At 40.1% G+C, this 18,608-nt stretch overlaps 1 protein-coding gene across 1 annotated transcript; it reads right to left on the minus strand.

Annotated features, from left to right (window-relative positions):
• Window positions 1-2,727: 2,727 nt before the first annotated feature.
• Window positions 2,728-13,939, minus strand: zpld1a (zona pellucida-like domain containing 1a). The gene is made up of 11 exons (XM_040183226.2): window positions 13,780-13,939; window positions 13,227-13,340; window positions 12,445-12,665; window positions 11,524-11,705; window positions 10,566-10,638; window positions 10,049-10,146; window positions 7,012-7,092; window positions 6,752-6,923; window positions 5,416-5,515; window positions 4,337-4,366; window positions 2,728-3,736 (listed from the first exon to the last, which is right to left on the minus strand). The coding sequence occupies exons 2-11, from the start codon at window positions 13,330-13,332 to the stop codon at window positions 3,561-3,563; spliced, it is 1,239 nt and encodes a 412-aa protein (XP_040039160.1). The 5' UTR covers window positions 13,333-13,340; window positions 13,780-13,939; the 3' UTR covers window positions 2,728-3,560.
• Window positions 13,940-18,608: the final 4,669 nt, after the last annotated feature.

The following is an 18,608-nucleotide window of genomic DNA, read 5'->3' on the forward strand; positions in this document are numbered from 1 at the left end:
TGCCTTCGTCCGGTGTCGAGTCAAGTCTTGGGACTCACACGTTTTCTGTCTTTTTGGATCAGGATCAGGAAACATTTATTTACCAAAATATGCCAAACATACAAGGAATTTGTCTTGGCGGTTAGTGCGCGACAGTAGACAGACAAGACAGCAGTGCACAAGTAATAAAATAAAGTAAAATGAAATGCTAATGCAATGGGTTAGTAGAATAAGGCTATGGGTTAGTATAAAACAAGGGAATAAAGTTAAAAATTTTAAATATTAAAAAAAGTTAAAAAGAAAAATATTAAGCATAAAGTGCACTAACGAACAAGTAACAAACAAGTAACAAAGTGACGAATTACAATTAAAGTGGCATGTGCAGTGTGAGGGTGTCAGTGGGGGACCGGGCTCTGTTGATGAGCCCGACTGCCAACGGGAAGAAACTGTTCGTGTGGCGGGAGGTCTTAGTCCTGATGGACTTCAGCCTCCTGCCAGATGGAAGGGGCACAAACAGTTTTTGTCCGGGGTGAGAGGGGTCGGCCACAATCTTTTTAGCACGCTTCAGAGACCTGGAAGCGAAGTCCTGCAGGGACGGCAGATTGCAGCCGATCACCCTCTCTGCAGAGCGGATGACACGCTGCAGCCTGCCCTTGTCCTTGGCTGTGGCTGCAGCGTACCAGACGGTGATGGAGGAGCAGAGGATGGACTCGATGATGGCCGTGTAGAAGTGGATCATCATCGTCTTTGGCAGGTTGAATTTCTTCAGCTGCCTCAGGAAGAACAACCTCTGCTGAGCCTTCTTGGTGATGGAGCTGATGTTCAGCTCCCACTTGAGGTCCTGGGTGATGATGGAGCGGAAGGAATCCACAATAGTGACGGGGGAGTCACACAGGGTGATGGGGGAGGGTGGGGCTCTGTTCCGCCGGAAATCCACAACCATCTCCACTGTTCTTAAAAATAAATTTGGTTACCGTATACTGGCATCTGTGGTTATCATTTGGGTCCTTATCGTTGTTCTCCCGTGCAGCATCCACGTCAACTCTAAACTCCCTGCTCCTCTCGTTCATGTTCATGAGGAGCTGTCCCCTGTGAGGCACCACATGCTCAAGCAGCATTCCAACAGTAAAGATTCTGGAATCCTTGAACAGCATTCCAACAAGTAGCACAGAATACACTAAATACAGCGATATCAGTTACATTTCTTTCAGACAAACCTTGAGGAAATTAGGAATTTAATCTGCTTTTTTTTTTGCGAGATACGGCTAGCATAAGTGCCTCAGACAAACCCCCGTTTAGGTTTTGGGGGTTAGGGAGGGTTAAGCCAATGTCACTCTTGACCCTGCAGAAAAGCATCTCTTAGAGTAGTTTATCTTCACTCTGTCAAAGTAAAACGTTCTGGGTTATCACGTAAAGCCTGGTATTTCCATGTTTTATAGGATTCGTGTCATGAATCAGACCTCTATGGCTCTCTCTGATGGCCACCGGAGGGCACCATTACCTGAGTATTGACTTCCCGCACTCCATTTCCCATGCACCCCATAATGAGACTAATCACCGGTACAGGTGTTTTCCATTATCCGCTTTACTCAAGCAGCATTCACTCTCATACTCTGTCATATGCTGACATTTCCAAGCGTTTACCTTGATAGTCTGTGACCCTTCTGTGAATGATGTTGGATTATTAAACCACTGTTGACTCTACTCTGCCTGCCTTGGGGATCTCTCCCTCGGGAACTTTGACTGCTTTGCTGCCTGCCCTGACTCTTGCCCGATAATCTGCACATGGATCCACATGCTTCCGACCCCTCGTTACAGCCTGAAGCCCTGTTAGTGATTTTCAGGCAATTCTCAAAAAAAGTTTTTATCTTGATTTATTTCTTCACCAATAACATATAAATTGATTTTTGCACATCAGAACCAGTGGTGGCTGGTCCATAGAGGGCAATGGGACGTGGCCCCACCATCTCACCTTGAGCCACAAAAAGATTATCATTTTTTTAAAATTACATTAAAAATACAGTTAACAAATAGTCAATATGTGTCTTTGTGTTTTTGAAACATGGAATATACCCAGTGATATTTGTAAATTAAGATCTCTGCAAAATATATGCATTTCCTGCACGTCCTCTCCTCACCTGCATGTCTGCATGTTTCAGTTGAGCTCGAGCAAGGTCCCAAGCGGCGAAGAAGCAGTTTAGTTAATGAGTGTCATATAATTTCAGATTTGGGCTCGCCCTTCGCCGCCCTACACTGCGCACTCTTCAGGGCGAGTTTCACGACACGCCGTTTAACAACATAACAATAGCGATTACGGCAGTGTCCTTCGAAGAAGACCTGACCCGAACTCGGTACATTCTCTCATCCAAGACCAGTTTGAGAGAAGAACTTTGTCGGAGAGACTAGAGGTAAAACGTGTGTGTCTGGACTCCAGAGTCTGTTACAGACCTTCTGTCCACTCACGCTGAACCGTATTTGAATTTTCCCAACATCCACTCATTCTGATATTTGCAGGCCCTGTCTCCCCATTTCCTCTGGGTCCTGTCCTTTAAGCAACTTGGATTGCCCTGTTCCTGAGGATATGCTGCTCAATTCCCCCTTCTATGCATGCTTTTTGCGGTTCAAATATAAATGAATTGGTTTCTATTGACAATTAATGATAAAGGTAGGAAAGAATGACCAGTTTTCATCCTCCGTATTGTCTTCGATTAAAAATCTCCAATTGGGTTCATGAGGAAATTCATACTGTATGTTTAGAAATATGACACCGGGCATGTTTTAATCACAAGTTACAGCGTAATATTTGCAATATGCACAATTGTACACAATTGGTACATTTCAGGAATAGATCATCACTAGCATCATAAGAGTTTATAAGAGTTATACACAATTAAATGGGTAAATTGGGCACATGTACGAATTAAACTTTCCTTTTTCAGAAACAATTTTAAGAATGAGTTAAATACATATTTAGATAGAACAGACTTCTCAAATGATTAATTACAAGACTGTAGCAATATTAATAAATTGCAGAGTTATTCCAATTATTATAAAAATACACTTTTAAAAGTTAGATTTTATGTTGAGAAAACATTACGCTTAGATCCAAGCCTGGTGATTTCTGTTAGTTCACTGAATAGCTTTATTAAAGATTTTAAACTTATTTTAAATTAAAGTCCCTCATTCACTCAAGATATATTTATCAAAATGAGGTGTTCTCATATTTTAGTCTCCAAGCAGGGAGTGTTACCAACAGACCAGATCACACACTACCTAAATGTAAACCTTTTAAATTCATCCTATACCCTGCATTTTAAATCTGTATAGCTGAGGTATTTAATTAATATCGGTCAAAGCTGCATAACAAAAAATTACAGGCAGGTTGAGGCCTAGCCTGCCACAAGGCTGAAACACAAAGTACGGGACAACATAAAAGGCTTTACTTCTACACTAATGCGCATTGCACAAATCTACATCAACATTTAGCTTTCATTCTCTTGTCAAGATGACTATATACGCCATGTTTTCCACTCGCTGATTAGTTTCGGTTGTGGAGGTCTGCAATGAGTTGCCTTACGTCCTCAGTTGAAGGCTGGGTTTCGGACTCCAGATAGGGTACTGACAGGAGCACTTTTCCCTTTGAGGAGAGTGAGGGAGAAGATGAAAAAGCAAACACTCATGACGGCCAGAATGATCACTCCGGAGATGAGCGCGCTTGTCACTGTGTTTATCTGAAACACTGGAGTTTTCAGATGGGCTAGAACAACAAAAACACAAAGAGGCAATCAAATATGTTCTAATTTCTTCCACCTTTTAACACATCAACTTGAATGTCCAATTAAAAAAATATAATCTCAGTATTAGTGATGCAAAGAGTGTTTTTCTTTTAAAGCTAAATTACACAACCTTGAAATGTCAAGATTATATATTTTCCAGTTCACCTATGGTGGTGGTAGCAGAAAATAATTCAGCAAAATTCAAAACAACATCATGGAACAATCAGGGGAAAGAAAAAATTATCATAACTGCAAATTTTATCAACAATATTAGAATCAAAACAGGTGAAATCAGAATCTAACAATCAGCAACAGCTGCAGCAACAGCTGATTGTTGGTTGATGTTTGGATCTCACCTCAAAAGTACATTCTCTGCTTGTATTACTCAGTTGCAACAAATCACTGTTTCTGGTGTTGTGAAGCAATATAAAAGAGCAAAAAATGTGTAACGGCTAGGGAGATATAACACCTATCAGATATGACAGGATTATATTGTATAATAGTCTCAAAGGGAATGGGAGACTTTTTCCTGTTTTGGAGGCTTTTACTATTTAAAATGGCTTACTCAGTTACGTGCTTACCCAGTTGAGAATTGTTGGTTGGGGTTTCATCTGTGAAAAAAAGGACATTTGAGTGGAACAGTGAAACTTAACTGTCCTGTTTTGTGTTGCTCATTTCTTGTACAGCACATGAGTCAATAGGACGGCTTCCAGCACTCTCTAACCCTCTAGGTAGCCCAGATACATATACGTAACTTATCACCATCAATCAACCACTTGAGGTTTCAAACACTTATGAATGTAAAATTCTGAAAATCGATTCAGTTAAAAAAAACACATGGAACAAAAAGAATACTTATAGAGTTTGAAATAATTAAAAAAGCTCAAGCGGGGTTCAAACTACAAGTTTTCAAATTCAAGGAATTTTGAAATTAGGTTGCGTCACACACATAAGGTCCATGTTCACAGAATTTGCTTTCTCAGATCTAAAATATTGTAATACTAAGAGCTACAAGCCATTATTAAGATTGCCGCAACAAACACAGAAAACTGATCTCTCAGGCAAGAAAATGTAAACAAAATATACTGAGCTTACGTCAAAAATTCAATATATATAAGTGCTATTTAGAACGCAATCATTTTAGTATGCTCGAACCCTTCAGGGAAATGTCGTGGCATGCAAACAGTGGAGATAGTTAGGGTCAGCATGGACACATGGTTAGGATCCAAACACATGCAGTCACCAGACCCTTTGCAGACATGGACGCCTGGCCAATCCTAGCACTTGAATGCGGAACAGGGCTGGTCTTATCAGCAAAAAGCAGTGGGATTCATAATAATACCTCAGCTGCTGTTGGATATTAGCAGGACTGCTCAAAAAAGGCTGCACACTGGGAGGTTTCAAATCTGATTTGTAAAAGGCTCACATTACCAAATAATCTGGTAGGTATCAAGGTTCTGATTGTTGGGAGGGTGCACATTTTGGCTAAATCGGCACAGAACTAGAACTAGTGTGAGCATGGCTTCATGTATTGGGTACCAGTTAGGAAGAAAAGGCTCCTTAGGCAGTTACAGTGCTGTTTGGATTATGTTTAAAAGATCAGTGTCTTTTTGGTTGGCAGCAAAAAGTCCCTGAGAGAAAGGAATATCCAAAACTTTACCACTCCGAGTGATGATTGGCCCGGCGGTTAGGACAGCATTTCCAGATGCAGTGTTTAATTTGTTTCCCTCAACATCTCTCTTTTTCCTGCTGCCACAGATCTGTAAAAAGGCCAAAAGAGATACGGTGGTAGAATGTGTTGCAATAACTCATTATTTTCTTTCTCATCAATTTCTATAATCAAAAAAATTAAGAAGATTGAGGGAATATCTGCTGATGCAAGAATCAAACCGTAGTTTGTTACGTTTTTATAAACCAATGCCTGCCGGAGGAATACAAATGGCCTGCTCTTTAATAATATCTGCCATTGGAAAATACCCTTTTTTTTATATAAGCCAATAAAATGTGCGACTAACTAAAGGATGTCTGACAGGAAATGAATATCCCAAAAGTTAGTAGACACATTTAAATAATATATAGGTCCTGGCACTATTAGCATGTAATCAGTAATGATCACGACTCTTTGCTGTCCTGGCTCCTAAATGGTGGAATGAGCTCTCTGATGACATCAGGACCGCAGAGAGTCTTTACATCTTCTGCCACAAACTAAAGACACACCTTTTCAGACTATATCTTGACTAAAAAACACTAAACAAATTGTAGCACTGAAATTGTACTTCTAATAGCTCTTATCTATACCAAGTTGTAAATCGGCTTATTTGATGAAATTGCATTTTCTTGTTTATTGTTCTTCTGGGTTTGTATCCTTATGGATGAAATGCACTTATTTTAAGTCGGTTTGGATAAAAGCGTCAGCTACTTGATGTGTAATGTAATCATTTGTTGAATGATTACTTGAAGTTCAGATTTTCGTTCATAGAAACTTAAGGATGGCTTGGCATTCTAATTGATTGATTTTGTCTGGTTATCAGTGGTTAAAGTACTCAATTCCTTTACTTATAAGTATCATTACAATAATGTAACTACAGAAGCAAAGGCCCAAATAGTCATTCAGAATCACTCTGTGCTACACCAAAATCAGTTCTTGTAGTCAGAAAGGTCTAGTGAAGTAAAAAGTACATTTCCTTCTGAAATCTAGTGGTGTGGAAGCTAATAGTAAATGTAAATACTCAAATCAATTACAAGAACGTAAAATTGTACTAGAGAAAATGAACTTGGTTACTTTCAACCATTGATGTGTATGAGTATATGTTTGATGGCTGGGAAATTTGAAGTCTGATTCGTACATGCTTCCGACATAACATGGAGTCGTAGGTGGGAGTATGAGAGATATTGACAAAATATATATTTTTATATCTTAAATAATAAATCTTTATAAATATTAAACATATTTAACGTAATAATATTTCATGCATGTATGAAAGTCTTGTTCTCACTGGCATGAGCATTGGACAGTCATCTGCTCGACACAGTTTGGTGACACAGTGTAGGAAGACTGTGGACATCTTCTGATTCTTGTGCTTTACAAAGCGGAATACTTCAAAGGCAAAGCGGCCCATTTGGCTCTTCCCATTTTCAAAAACGGACGTCTGGGCATCTTTTTCACAGCTGGAGGGAAAATCAGAAAATGTTATTAGAAACAGAAACACAAATAGAACGTAACAAAATCATAGATCTGTTTTACATTTTAAGTTACCTAAAGAAAAGATCGTAGCGGAGGTCATCGTTGGGGTTTCCAGAGGGTGTGGTGTAACAGTAGTCCATTAAAACATTCCATCTATTCAACATTAAAAATTTGTAAATGCAGAGGTGAATTCAAATGCAATTGAGATCATATAGATAGTGATTGGAAAATACCCTTTTTTTTATATAAGCCAATAAAATGTGCAACTAACTAAAGGATGTCTGACAGGAAATGAATATCCCAAAAGTTAGTAGACACATTTAAATAATATATAGGTCCTGGCACTATTAGCATGTAATCAGTAATGATCACGACTCTTCAAACACTGACGGCACAATGTTCAGGTCTTCTTATGAAGATCTTTGTATTGGGTCGACAGATGGAGCTGTCTATTACAATCTTTTAAACAAGAAATCCATAATCCATAAAATACTTTGTGTCAAGAGGGATTCAAAGGATGTGGATGGGCCCTCTGCCAATATTGGAATGCCAGGGGGACCCAATTGAATGGTGACATTGAGGAGGACAGGGAAATTATTCAAATAATAATTTATTTCATAATCCACCTGAGGTCTTCTTACAGGGTTCAGGACAACTCTTTCAGCGGAAGGTGAGCCAAACAGCAAAATATCAATATAAAATAATATCATTTTTGCATTAGAAAGGGATCTATGGTTGTGGGAACATTTTTCAGGCCCTTGATGAGGAACTGGTTGAAAGCGTGGTGGTTTTGAAGTACTGGAGCTAGGCAGAAATTTGAATGGGCATTAAAAGGTGCTTACCTAGGTTAGTCAAAGTGGAGTTGTGAGGACACACTGGAAAGACGTGGTCTATGGATGCGCAGATATGGAGGAAGTGGCACTAGGACTTGTTGCAACTGGTATGATCTTATTATGATACATGTGCATGCCCTTTTTATCTATAGCAGAGGTCTTCAACAGGGGGTCCGCGGAGGTACTGCAGGGGGGTCGCGAAATTTTTGGTTGTTGAAAATGCAAGCTGGTCTCAACCGGTATTTTTAGCCATACTTATATACATATTCCTCACATTGTTTTGTATGTAATTCATGTTATTGTAAACTATGAAGTATAAAAATACCAAAACACTCAGTGGGTGTGGGGAGAAGGAGGTATTTGTCCGACAATTAATGATCTTTCAGCCTGGGATTTGTTGTCTAACCACCACAACGTTTTAATTCAAACATTCATTTTTGTGTTTTGATCATATTATCCAAAACCTAACTGAGCAGTTTTATTTCCGAAACCTAACTTAGAATTTCATAATTATTTTCTCAAACTTTTTTCTTAAGTTGTTTTATTTAATTAACCAAATTGTTGTTTCCTGAAAAGACATAAATTATGAGGGATAGCGCTTCATATATAATCGTTATTATTATATTATCATGCGTGCATTATCTTGCGTGTGTTGCAAAGCAATTCACCGCCAGAACAAGTAACGTTTTTGAGCATGAGTGTTAAATCCCGTTTTTTGTGCTTCCTGCAGGAAGGAGACTGAAGGCCGAACGAACCCGTTGAACCGCACCCTCAAAAGAGGAAAAACCTAATTTTCCCTTTTTCTTTACTTTGTACGTTACAATAAATCGTACCCTTTTCTTGTGCAGCTAGACGTGTATCCGTCTTGCCCCGTGCATCGCCACTGATGCTTTTCATCGCGGACACATTTGTCCCGTATTTTCCTCCACAACTTTGTTCCCCTCGACCGACAAACCGACTTTTGAGGAGATCTCCCTCCGTGAATCAGAGGCCATCCACGCGTCCTTATAGTCCGCTGATGACGGGTTGTATAAGTGGTCATATTTACGCATTTCTTCCGACAAAAGGTCTTCAATCTGATTCATTCTCTCGTAAACATTCTTTGTTTTAATAATGGCGGTATTGTGCTATGAAAACGGAAATGTGATAATCCGTAAAGGATGTAGTTAGCAGACCAATCACAGCCTTGTGGGCTGCAGGAGGCTTGCGTCCCTTTCGGCGCAAGCCTAGAAAAATGGGTCAACGCATGCAAGCACGCAAGGTGGTGTGAAAAGGCATGCAAGGGACACGCAAGGGGGTCTTGCGTCTGCGTTTCCTAGCGTCGCTCTGAAAACCCAGAAGCATAAACTAGGCTTTAAGTCCGGTTTCCAGCTTCACCTTTTAAATGAGCAACATGAATTCATTGTATGTATTGTAATAGAAAATGTTAATTGTAATACCATCGTAATAGATGTGTTTTTTGCAAATTTGCAGTACATTGACATATTTGTAGGAAACATTGTTGTAAATTGGCCAATTGGTAAATTCACAATTTAGTAGTCTTTAAAGTCTGAGTCAAGTCCTGACTTTTATATTGGTACACCCCTGCACTGTATGTATCATCAATTGGAGCAGTAAAACACAAAGGTTCTTCTCAGATGAACAAAATCATTCAAGCAGGTGATGGAGTTGTGTCATCAATCCCTACTTTGCTTCACCATCACATACATGTAGCATAAAAGCAGTGGTTCCCAAAAATGTTCTGTTGATCCCTTATTTGATCATATAGGAACATTTAAAGGCCCCTTCCGGCCCTTTAGAGTTTTTTTATTATTTTTTTAAACTCAAGGTGCTTGTTCACATGATCAGGGTGGTGGGTTTCCATGTGTCTTGTCAGTTTAGTGGGCTTCATACTGTCTGTCGCCCGTATTCTAAGACACACTGGGATCTCTCTTCTTGGTTGACCATAGGGCGTAAAGCCCAGAGACAGATATGCCTCGTTATATTTCCATACATATTTTTGTGCCGTTGTTGTGGTAGTTGTGTTGCCTGTGACAGCAGGAACACACCATCATCTGATATGTCCTTTACAAAAGTCCCAAATCTGTCCATCTTGGCTCATCGTAACCTTATTTATCACATATCTTTTTCACTTAATTTTTCGGTGTCTCTTACGCTCTCTCTATGTCGTTAGCACATTGCAAGTCACATCTATTTTGCTTGATTTCTTTCTTTTATTTGTATTTCATTTGTATTTGTAAGTGACCTATTCATGGATATGGATTTTGATTGAATACCTTCTATCCAGGTTAGTGGCTTTTACGGCTGCAAACACTCGGGTCTTTAAGGTCAGTCCTGCCATGGGGATGGTCAACTGCTGAATGTATGTTGAATCCTGTACAAAAACCATAATAGCATTTCAGCATTTCCTGACCCATTCCCTTCATCCTGTCGAGGTGTTTTTTTTCAGCTGCACTAGAATTCACAAACCCCTTCACATTGATTGTCTGGTAGCCCCCTACCCCGTTTAAATGACTAAATCTAGCATATGGCTTGACATGAATTTGGATGTCAATTGAGTATAATCTTTTCCAATCACAGGATTAAAGGTAATTTCTGAACCTTCCCGTTTCATACATTGATCATCCTCCTCAGAGAAGTTTGAACTTGCTTTGTTCAAAGCGTTGCATGCTCTTTGACGCTTGCTGACTCATTACGGCTTTGGTATATGACTCTGTCTCCAGTGCAGCTGCCTATAAGCTCCCCTGCTGTGCAGCAAAATAACATATTTTGACATGACTGATGTGAACTTACATTGTAAAGCAGTAGATTCAGCGTGCTGATGAAAGTACCATTGCTTTCCTTTACGGAGATTGCAGCTGCTGACCTTCAATGAAGAGAAAGAAAAGATTAGGGCTGCCAGAAACTTTTTGAAAGGTGGTTTCAATATTTAAAGTGACAATTGCCAGAATGGTACTTTTTTTTCTTTGACATGAAAATAATGATATGAGCACAGATGGTGCTTTACGTGCTGCTATTCACAATATTAATGAAGAGGAATAAACTTGTCACACCTTGTGTTATGAAGTTATAGGAATAGGAAAATTGGTTTGCTAAGGGCTGCCACTCTGCCACTCACGCTGCTGACCTAGCCGAGGAGAGTTGATAACATCGGCCCAGCCAGCGGTGGTATCATGAAGTGTAGCACCTATCCTTTGATTCTCCCTAAGGTCAACACTGTTGCGGTTATTAGCGCTCTTATTAGCACTGTCAATATTAGCTTACTTTCAGCAAAGTTGTGAATATTGGCTGTGGAAAATGTTTTTATTTCCCTACCAGATTCTGTGAATTTTAGATACAGGGGGTGGACACAACTTAAGCACTAAAGATATGAGATACTAAACATTTTGATGATGCAGCTCCATGATGAAGATGCAGCTCCATGTTTTTTTATGACTCATTTTGTGGTGGAGTTGCTCTAAATTAGTAAAAAAATATTCTGTCCAATGTGGAAAACAAACAGAGTGTACATTAATTATGTAATGGAGGCGTTCTTTAATGTTTTTCACATTGGTGGTACAATGAATTGAATAATTCCAACATTTTTACAAAAGAAATGATAATACAGATTTGAAAACTAGAACTTTTTCTCGTCCTATTTGTTTTGTTAATTTGATAATCAGTTTAACTCATTTCAATGGATAGCTTGCTGACTCTGTAGCAACCCACTAGAGCCCGTTCAAACCAATGTAAAAGTGGAAGTGAGACTTACGAGGCCAGCTGTGTGTTGTTCACTAGGTATTCAAGCGGGTAACTGCAGCTGAACTTGTAAAGCAGACCTGGCAGGTAGCTGATGATGGTGGGAGGATCTGGTGTGTCGATATACCCTGAAATGTTTCCTATCTGCACCAGTGAAAGGTTGCCATAAGCGTTAGGTCCTTGAGCTGTGGAGACCTGAGGTGTACAAAACCAATATGAGTGACACTCCTCCTGCCTTTAGCCAACCACCATCATCTCACTTTGCGCACACCAGACCGGAACAGATATGATAAAAATCCATACGGCACAGAGCATACTAAGTCACCTCACTAACTAACAAACTTAATCCCTTTTCATCTGAGCCAAGACCATCCAGAAACTGTCCCATTGCTCATTGCTGGGGGAGAGACAGCTTACTCAAAACAAATTCACATTAAATCTTAGATTGGTTTTAACTTGTCACCCTGACAGCCTCAAGGACCGAACAGCAGCCCATTTATCGATCTGTAGGATAAACTTGTCCATATCTAAACATGGATACTATGAACCAGCTCATATAAAGACACAAATAGCTGGGAGGCCTTTTGCTGTAGAATTTTCTACCTCAGTTTGTAATTGTTCATCATGTACACTTCAACATACAAAATGTTTTTTTTTGTTGTACAAAAAGTCAGTCACACTAAGTCATTTGAGACTGTGATACTTTTCATGAGAATTTTTGGCAAATAAACTACATAGCCCAGCCTTTAAGTGAACTATATTTTCATTAGCTTTGACAATATTTTCTCAAAACTATTTGTACTATAACATTTCTGACTGTATGACCATAACAGTTATTTGTTATGTAATCCAATTCCAACCTGTGTCAGTTATGCTGACAGTTCTACTGCCTTCAAATTCTACTAAACAATTACACCATTCCTGCTTTTCTTACCACCAGGGAATTCCCACAGGACTCAAGAGTTGCCAGGCTGATACTAAAGATTACCACTGTGGGAAAAGTGTTGTTATTAATGAAACCACGGCAATGGGCGTCCCCATGGCGACCATTGAGGGCCATGTCGGTGTCTGTATAGCCAGAAAAGAGGACAGGGCAGAAGTTGATCTTGAGGGTGATGGTTTGCACCCCACAGTAGACACTGATATCCCTCTCCGCTGTAAAACACACACAGGACAGGTGCAGACCGTAATCAAATGAGTCACAAGATGAAGATAATAGGTTTGATATATTTTGGTTATTAAAATGAATGAATTGAAATGGTTATTCATTCTTTTTGATATATATAACTATATCTATAGATATAGATATATATGGATCAAAATGAAGGCTGTCAAAACTAATTAATCTCACATTTTGAATTTCATTCACTTTCTAAAGTGACTACTTCACTTAAATTCATTTTATTTTGTATAGCCCAAAATCATCAAATCACAAATTTGCCTCAGAGGGCTTTAGTCTGTACACATGCGACAAACTCTGTCCCGAAACCCTCACATCGGCAGAGGAAAAACTCCAGCTGTTTTTAATTTACAAGATTTAATCTTTAGAAGAAAAACAAACTTATATATATATATATATATTAAATATATATATATTAAATATATATATATATTATATATATATATATATATATATATATATATATATATATATATATATGCCAGTTTGTCTTTAAGAGACGATAACATGCAAATTCCGTGCACTTAGTTCCTCACCAGGGAAACGGCTGTGAAAGTTGGCATCACAGTTGTATCCATTGAATTGAGCTCCAATTGATGAAGTCTTACTAAACAGTAAAAGAATCAGAAATATATGTTCCATTTCAGCCCCTGTAGAAGAAGAAAATGGACATAATGTAAGAAACACTATCCACTCAACTATCCATCCAGTCAATTATAAGGAAAAAAAATCCTGAGGAAAACTTAAGATAGTCCTAATGTCAGTGACTAAGGTTTCCTCGGAAATTTCCGTTATGTTGCAAAAGTTCTGACTGTCACATGGAATTATCTAAGAAAATCTGTAGCTCTGGCAGCAACGTTATGAGAATGATGCTGGATATTGTTCTGATGACAAGCAGCGATTCATCAGAGGATAATAGCTTATCTCTGTGAGCACATCTTATTGTCTTGTGATGACCTCTTATCACATAATTGTGACAGTTTCAGTCCTGAGGAAACAGAAAGTAATGCATCAAGTTTGTAGATACCTCTCCACTTCTGAAAGTTGAAAATTCCAGACAGCTTGGAGTAAAAAAGCAGAACCACTCACCCTAGTTCCTGAAAGCCAGCAAGTCAGCGGTTCTCCATAAGCTCGGAACAGACGATGGAATGGTCCGCACAGCATCCCTACCCAACAACTAGGAACAGGAGTCGCGAGCAGGGGGGAATAAGGGATCTACACATAAGAGATTCATTATTTGAACATGTCAACAAAAAAGGGCTGTCCAGAATGAACATGGGAAAGTCCATCAAATCTGAATGTGTTATACAAATCCTTTCACGTTTGCAGAAACATGAGCAGGTTTTGAAGTTTCCCACTCATATCCTTTCGGCCCAATCTGGCTGTGTCACTGCTCACAAATGATTTGACGCTGCATGAGGTCCAGCAGCGGTGGGGGGGAGAATTATCTTTTCATCGCTCCAGTGGCCTTGGACTGCTGACTGAGTTGTTCCTTTCTCCCTGGGCCGGTCAGGGACGGCAGAGCCCACCACGCAGGCTCTTGCCCCCCGGAATCCACACTTTTCATGCTTTGTGTGCAGCAGTCCTCAGTCAGCACAGATGCAGGCAATCTGCTTGGTGGGGTTGCGAGCTGCTGCCGGCCTCTTACCTGATCTTCAAACTTTGATTCCTGATCACAGGACCCCCACCACATAAAGAGAGCAAAGAAAAAAAGGCAAAGGTAATGGAGTTTCAAGGGATTAGCCGATCCTCGCTGTCCCATCTTCCATATGGACGGCAGAATGTGTGAGGGGCTTGCTGCAGTGTGAGCCAACCGGAGGACACAGGTATCCTGTGAATAGGAAATACGAGATGGAAATGACATCGTTTTGAGCAAGTCTTGAGTATTTCTTCCCATTTTAGGTCCAATTTAGAAAAAAACCCACTTGTTTGGTCACTGTCCTCACCAGTAACCTTTTGAATGCCCAGCCACATGGATTTTTGTTCTCCACATGTCATCAGCAATATTATTTATCACACAGCTTTCACTGTTTCACACAATTTTTGTGTGTGTCTACGTTTACATTTGGCTGATGCAGCTCTGTACAGCTGCATCAGCCAGCGACTGATTCACCCCCGGTGTGTGAAGGAGAGGTACCGCAGGTCCTTCATTCCTGCTACTGTCAGGCTGCACAACCAACTGTGCACCCAGTGAACCACAGGACATTAAATCACCGAAAACATCACCAAAGAACACTAAAACATATGTGCAATAAAGGTGACAATGGGCAATAACCACTGTGGTATGTGTGCATATACATACAGTATGTATTCCGCGGTACATAAACCGCCCGTAAATATGTGCCTCTGTTTTGTGGTGAAAATTCTCCGCCCGCCCATTAAAGGAAGGTGTAAACAAAAATGCGGGTTTCCTTGCATGTGCCTTCTGGTGAAATTGCAGCAGTAATCTAAGCCAGAGGACGACACAGGCCAAGAAACTGAAAGGATTTTTTTAAATATATCTTGTTCTAAATAGTTTCTACATTTGGAAAATCCCTCTGCCACCAAAACACCTCAAACTAAATCCTGATAGACCATTTATTGTGTATCTTATTAATGTGTTTTTACTGATTGTATACTTAAAACGACCTGGACCCTTAGTCTTGACTGTCAAACTACAGGGTTTATCATTTAAAATGTCAAAAACATGAACCCAGTCCTTTCCAGCTCTCTTTCCCTGTGCCTCACAGTGGAAATTTTGCATGAGTTATAGTTCTTTCCAATTCACAGATTCAGTTCCTCTATTTAAGGAAACAAAGCTTTCACTTTTGGTGAAAATATACTACTTGAAGGAGGTCAGAAAAGAGTAAATCATCACATTTTTAAAAACTACGCTAATGGTTGGAACTATGACAAAACTAGTGATTATCTCTCTCCATAGAAAAAGATCTGAGGGTCTTTATCTGAAGAGTGAAATCAATCTAGACTGGGTGCCATCACACTGAGCTCGCCTTTAGCAAAAGGTAGGTCTCTCAGCTTTTGTTTGCTAAAATGTCATCACTTGGCTCACATACAAGTAGCAAAGTCTTTGCATCATTTTCAGTGTCCCTTAGAGAGTATCTGTGTATAAACTTGCCCTCCCTGCTGACATAGCCATTATATATATGACAAATACATTCTTCAAAGGAGGATGCATTATCTGCCTGAATTATACTATACAGATGCATACATTCTGCCACTAAGAACAGTTTTATTTTTCCCTTCGTGAACTGTGTATTGAGTGACTTTTTATACTACTAATCCATTTTTACATTACATGTCATTTAGCTGATGCTTTTATCCAAAGCGACTTACATTACATTTTTAACCCATGGCTTTTTACATTTTTTTGCCCAGGGAGCAATTAGGGGTTAGGTGTCTTGCTCAGTGACACTTGGGAAAGCCAGGGCTCAAACCACCAACCTTGCGGTTCCCGACGCACTCTCTCTACCCCTGCGCCACGTTAACCCCTTATATTGAGGCATAAAGTTAGGTATAATCGGACGGTACCAGGTCGCAAACTGCGAGCTATCTGTCTGCTGAGCTGCATCACAAACCAAAAAAAAATAACTGAGAGCAGTGGCTGCCAAACAAAAGAAACGTAAAATTAAGGTAAAAAAAGTGCGAAAAACATACATTTACAGGAATTTTGTAGAATTTTACAGAGAAACACATTTTTTGATAGACTTTTCCTGTGGTATTACGATGAAACACTTTTAATAAAAGGATATCACTAAATATTCTGCAGCAAAAAACTGTATTAAGATCAAACAATTTCAATAAAGTGATACCACTAGATGTTCTGCAGTGAAAGTTATTTTACAGTTTTTTTCCTGTATTATTACAATCAAACACCTTCAATAAAGTGATGCCACCAAGGTTTTGCAGTAAAACAGTATTATTTTACAGGTTTGTCCTGTAACACATTGTCATTTGTCATGAAATATAAGCTTTTCATAAATCTACAAGATGTTCAATGTTTCAATTAAACTAAGGGTTGGAAACTTAATTAAAAATAGAGTACACACCACTATCGACTTTAAAACAATGGGCAGCTAGCAATGCGCTCAACTGGCAGAAATGATGCTGGGTATGACGTGTCTGTTCCCTGCAAGCCCCAAACTTCTATTGGCTTTCCATAAAAATGTCTGTCCGGGTGGGGATGAAGCCAGGAAACTTGTGCAAGAACATGTTTAAATGCCGTACCCTTTGACACAACATTAACAACTATAAACTGCTTTATAATGGCTGGTCGTAGTTCTGCTAGAGGGTCAAGGATGGGTTCCTCAAAACTGTTAGTGTTTCCACACCACTTAGCATGAACACATGCTGACCTTTATGCTCTGCATCTATCGATTGAGTAAGTTACATTCATATATGTTACCCGTTTACATGTCATGGCAAAACATTCAACCTCAGTGACACAAGGGTACATGTGATGATACATTGTCAACATTGCATGTCTGTCAGACTCAAGATTGTCTGGTGGAATGGAGAAAGAGGCACCACTGTACAGTTTTCTAGGGAAAGTCGTTCTGCTGACACCAAAACACTGCTTTACATAAAGCATATCAGCTGTTTCAAAGTCCCAACCGTTTGTCTTCCTAAAATACTGGTCCTTCCGTATAACAATAACCTCGTATGTGATTGGAGGACCCTTAGACTCCTCGTCCAATCACGTGTGAGGTCATAGGCATGACTGATACAGCAGTACTTGCAAGACGAGCATACAAACAGACACGTGTGTGTCTGTTACTACGTTCAGAAGAACTGTATCTCCAGTTCCTTTGTTTGGTTTTTGCTGGTTCGTGAATAATGGCTGGACGACGTCTCGCGTTCAACTCGCCTTCAACTCCACGGTCACCAACTTTCGGCCAGTCCGCAGACAGACGACAAGAAGCTGCTGAATGCTCTCAGTGGATCGTCTCGTCAACTCCAACAACAAACTGCCGATATCAACGAGCGGTTCGCTCCACTGGAGCGTTCGGGACTCTGCGGGTTTCTGTCCATGGAGGAGAGGAACCGACTCAAAGAAGAGGAGACGGGCGCACGATCCCACGATAGCGGTAAGAATACGTTTGACGACTGCAAGCTAAGCTAAAAGTAGCGTAGCCTCAAGCTAAGCTAAGAGTAGCCTAGTAGCCTTACAAGTGAGCAGAAACAGCTTTATTAAAGTGTGTTTTCTTTGCCGTGTCGTTTACAGGAAGCGGTGCGCCGTCTTCACAACTCCGAGACGAATTACAGGCGCCACGAACCGGAGCAAAGGTCAGATTTAAAGATGCTTTCATTCTGCGCTATAAGGGAATATATACGTATAGATACCATAGGATGGATACACAGTACTGATTCATTGTTGTTTTTACAGCTGCTGGAATCGAGACAAAGTGTGCTGGCTGATGACGAGGTGGAACTCTGGAACTCCGCCACCGTGGAGCTCACGTCGGACGGAGGGGACGCCGTTGTTGGCGGGGTCTCGGGGTGGATTGTACGGTCGCCACACACACACGAGGCGCCTGCACAACAGACCTGCCTCGGAAAACACGGCGCCAGTGACGGTCTACAACCGCGAGGAGGCAAACGGACAGTTTACTGAGCTGTAGTTTTTAAACCGCCGTTACCCAAGTGTGGGCAGATCCTCACTTTGTATGTAGTTGTTTGTGTGTTGTTAATAAAGCTCTTTCTTTGCATAAACATGTGGCAAATGTTCATTTTCTCTATAAATTCATTGATGTCCTGGTTGGTATCCTAATAATAGTGTAGTAGCCTGCATAGGATAACCATGAAATGAATATACAGCATAATATGAATATATAAATAAAATGAGGCGGGTGACCAATAGCGACAGATCTGCCAACCAATCACGGGTGATTGAAAGTTGTTTTCATCCAATCATGAACAAG

This window comes from Gasterosteus aculeatus, chromosome 7 (genome assembly GCF_964276395.1).
Source record: "Gasterosteus aculeatus chromosome 7, fGasAcu3.hap1.1, whole genome shotgun sequence".
NCBI lineage: Eukaryota > Metazoa > Chordata > Actinopteri > Perciformes > Gasterosteidae > Gasterosteus > Gasterosteus aculeatus.

Bases quoted from the DNA above. Each gene is read 5' to 3' on its own strand.
- zpld1a (XM_040183226.2), bottom strand. From the start codon at position 13,332: ATGGAACATATATTTCTGATTCTTTTACTGTTTAGTAAGACTTCATCA. The intron at 11,706-12,444 runs GTAAGAAAAGCA...TGTACACCTCAG, and splicing joins CCTGTGGGAATTCCCTGGTG to GTCTCCACAGCTCAAGGACC. The intron at 6,924-7,011 runs GTAACTTAAAAT...TTTTCCCTCCAG, and splicing joins CGCTACGATCTTTTCTTTAG to CTGTGAAAAAGATGCCCAGA.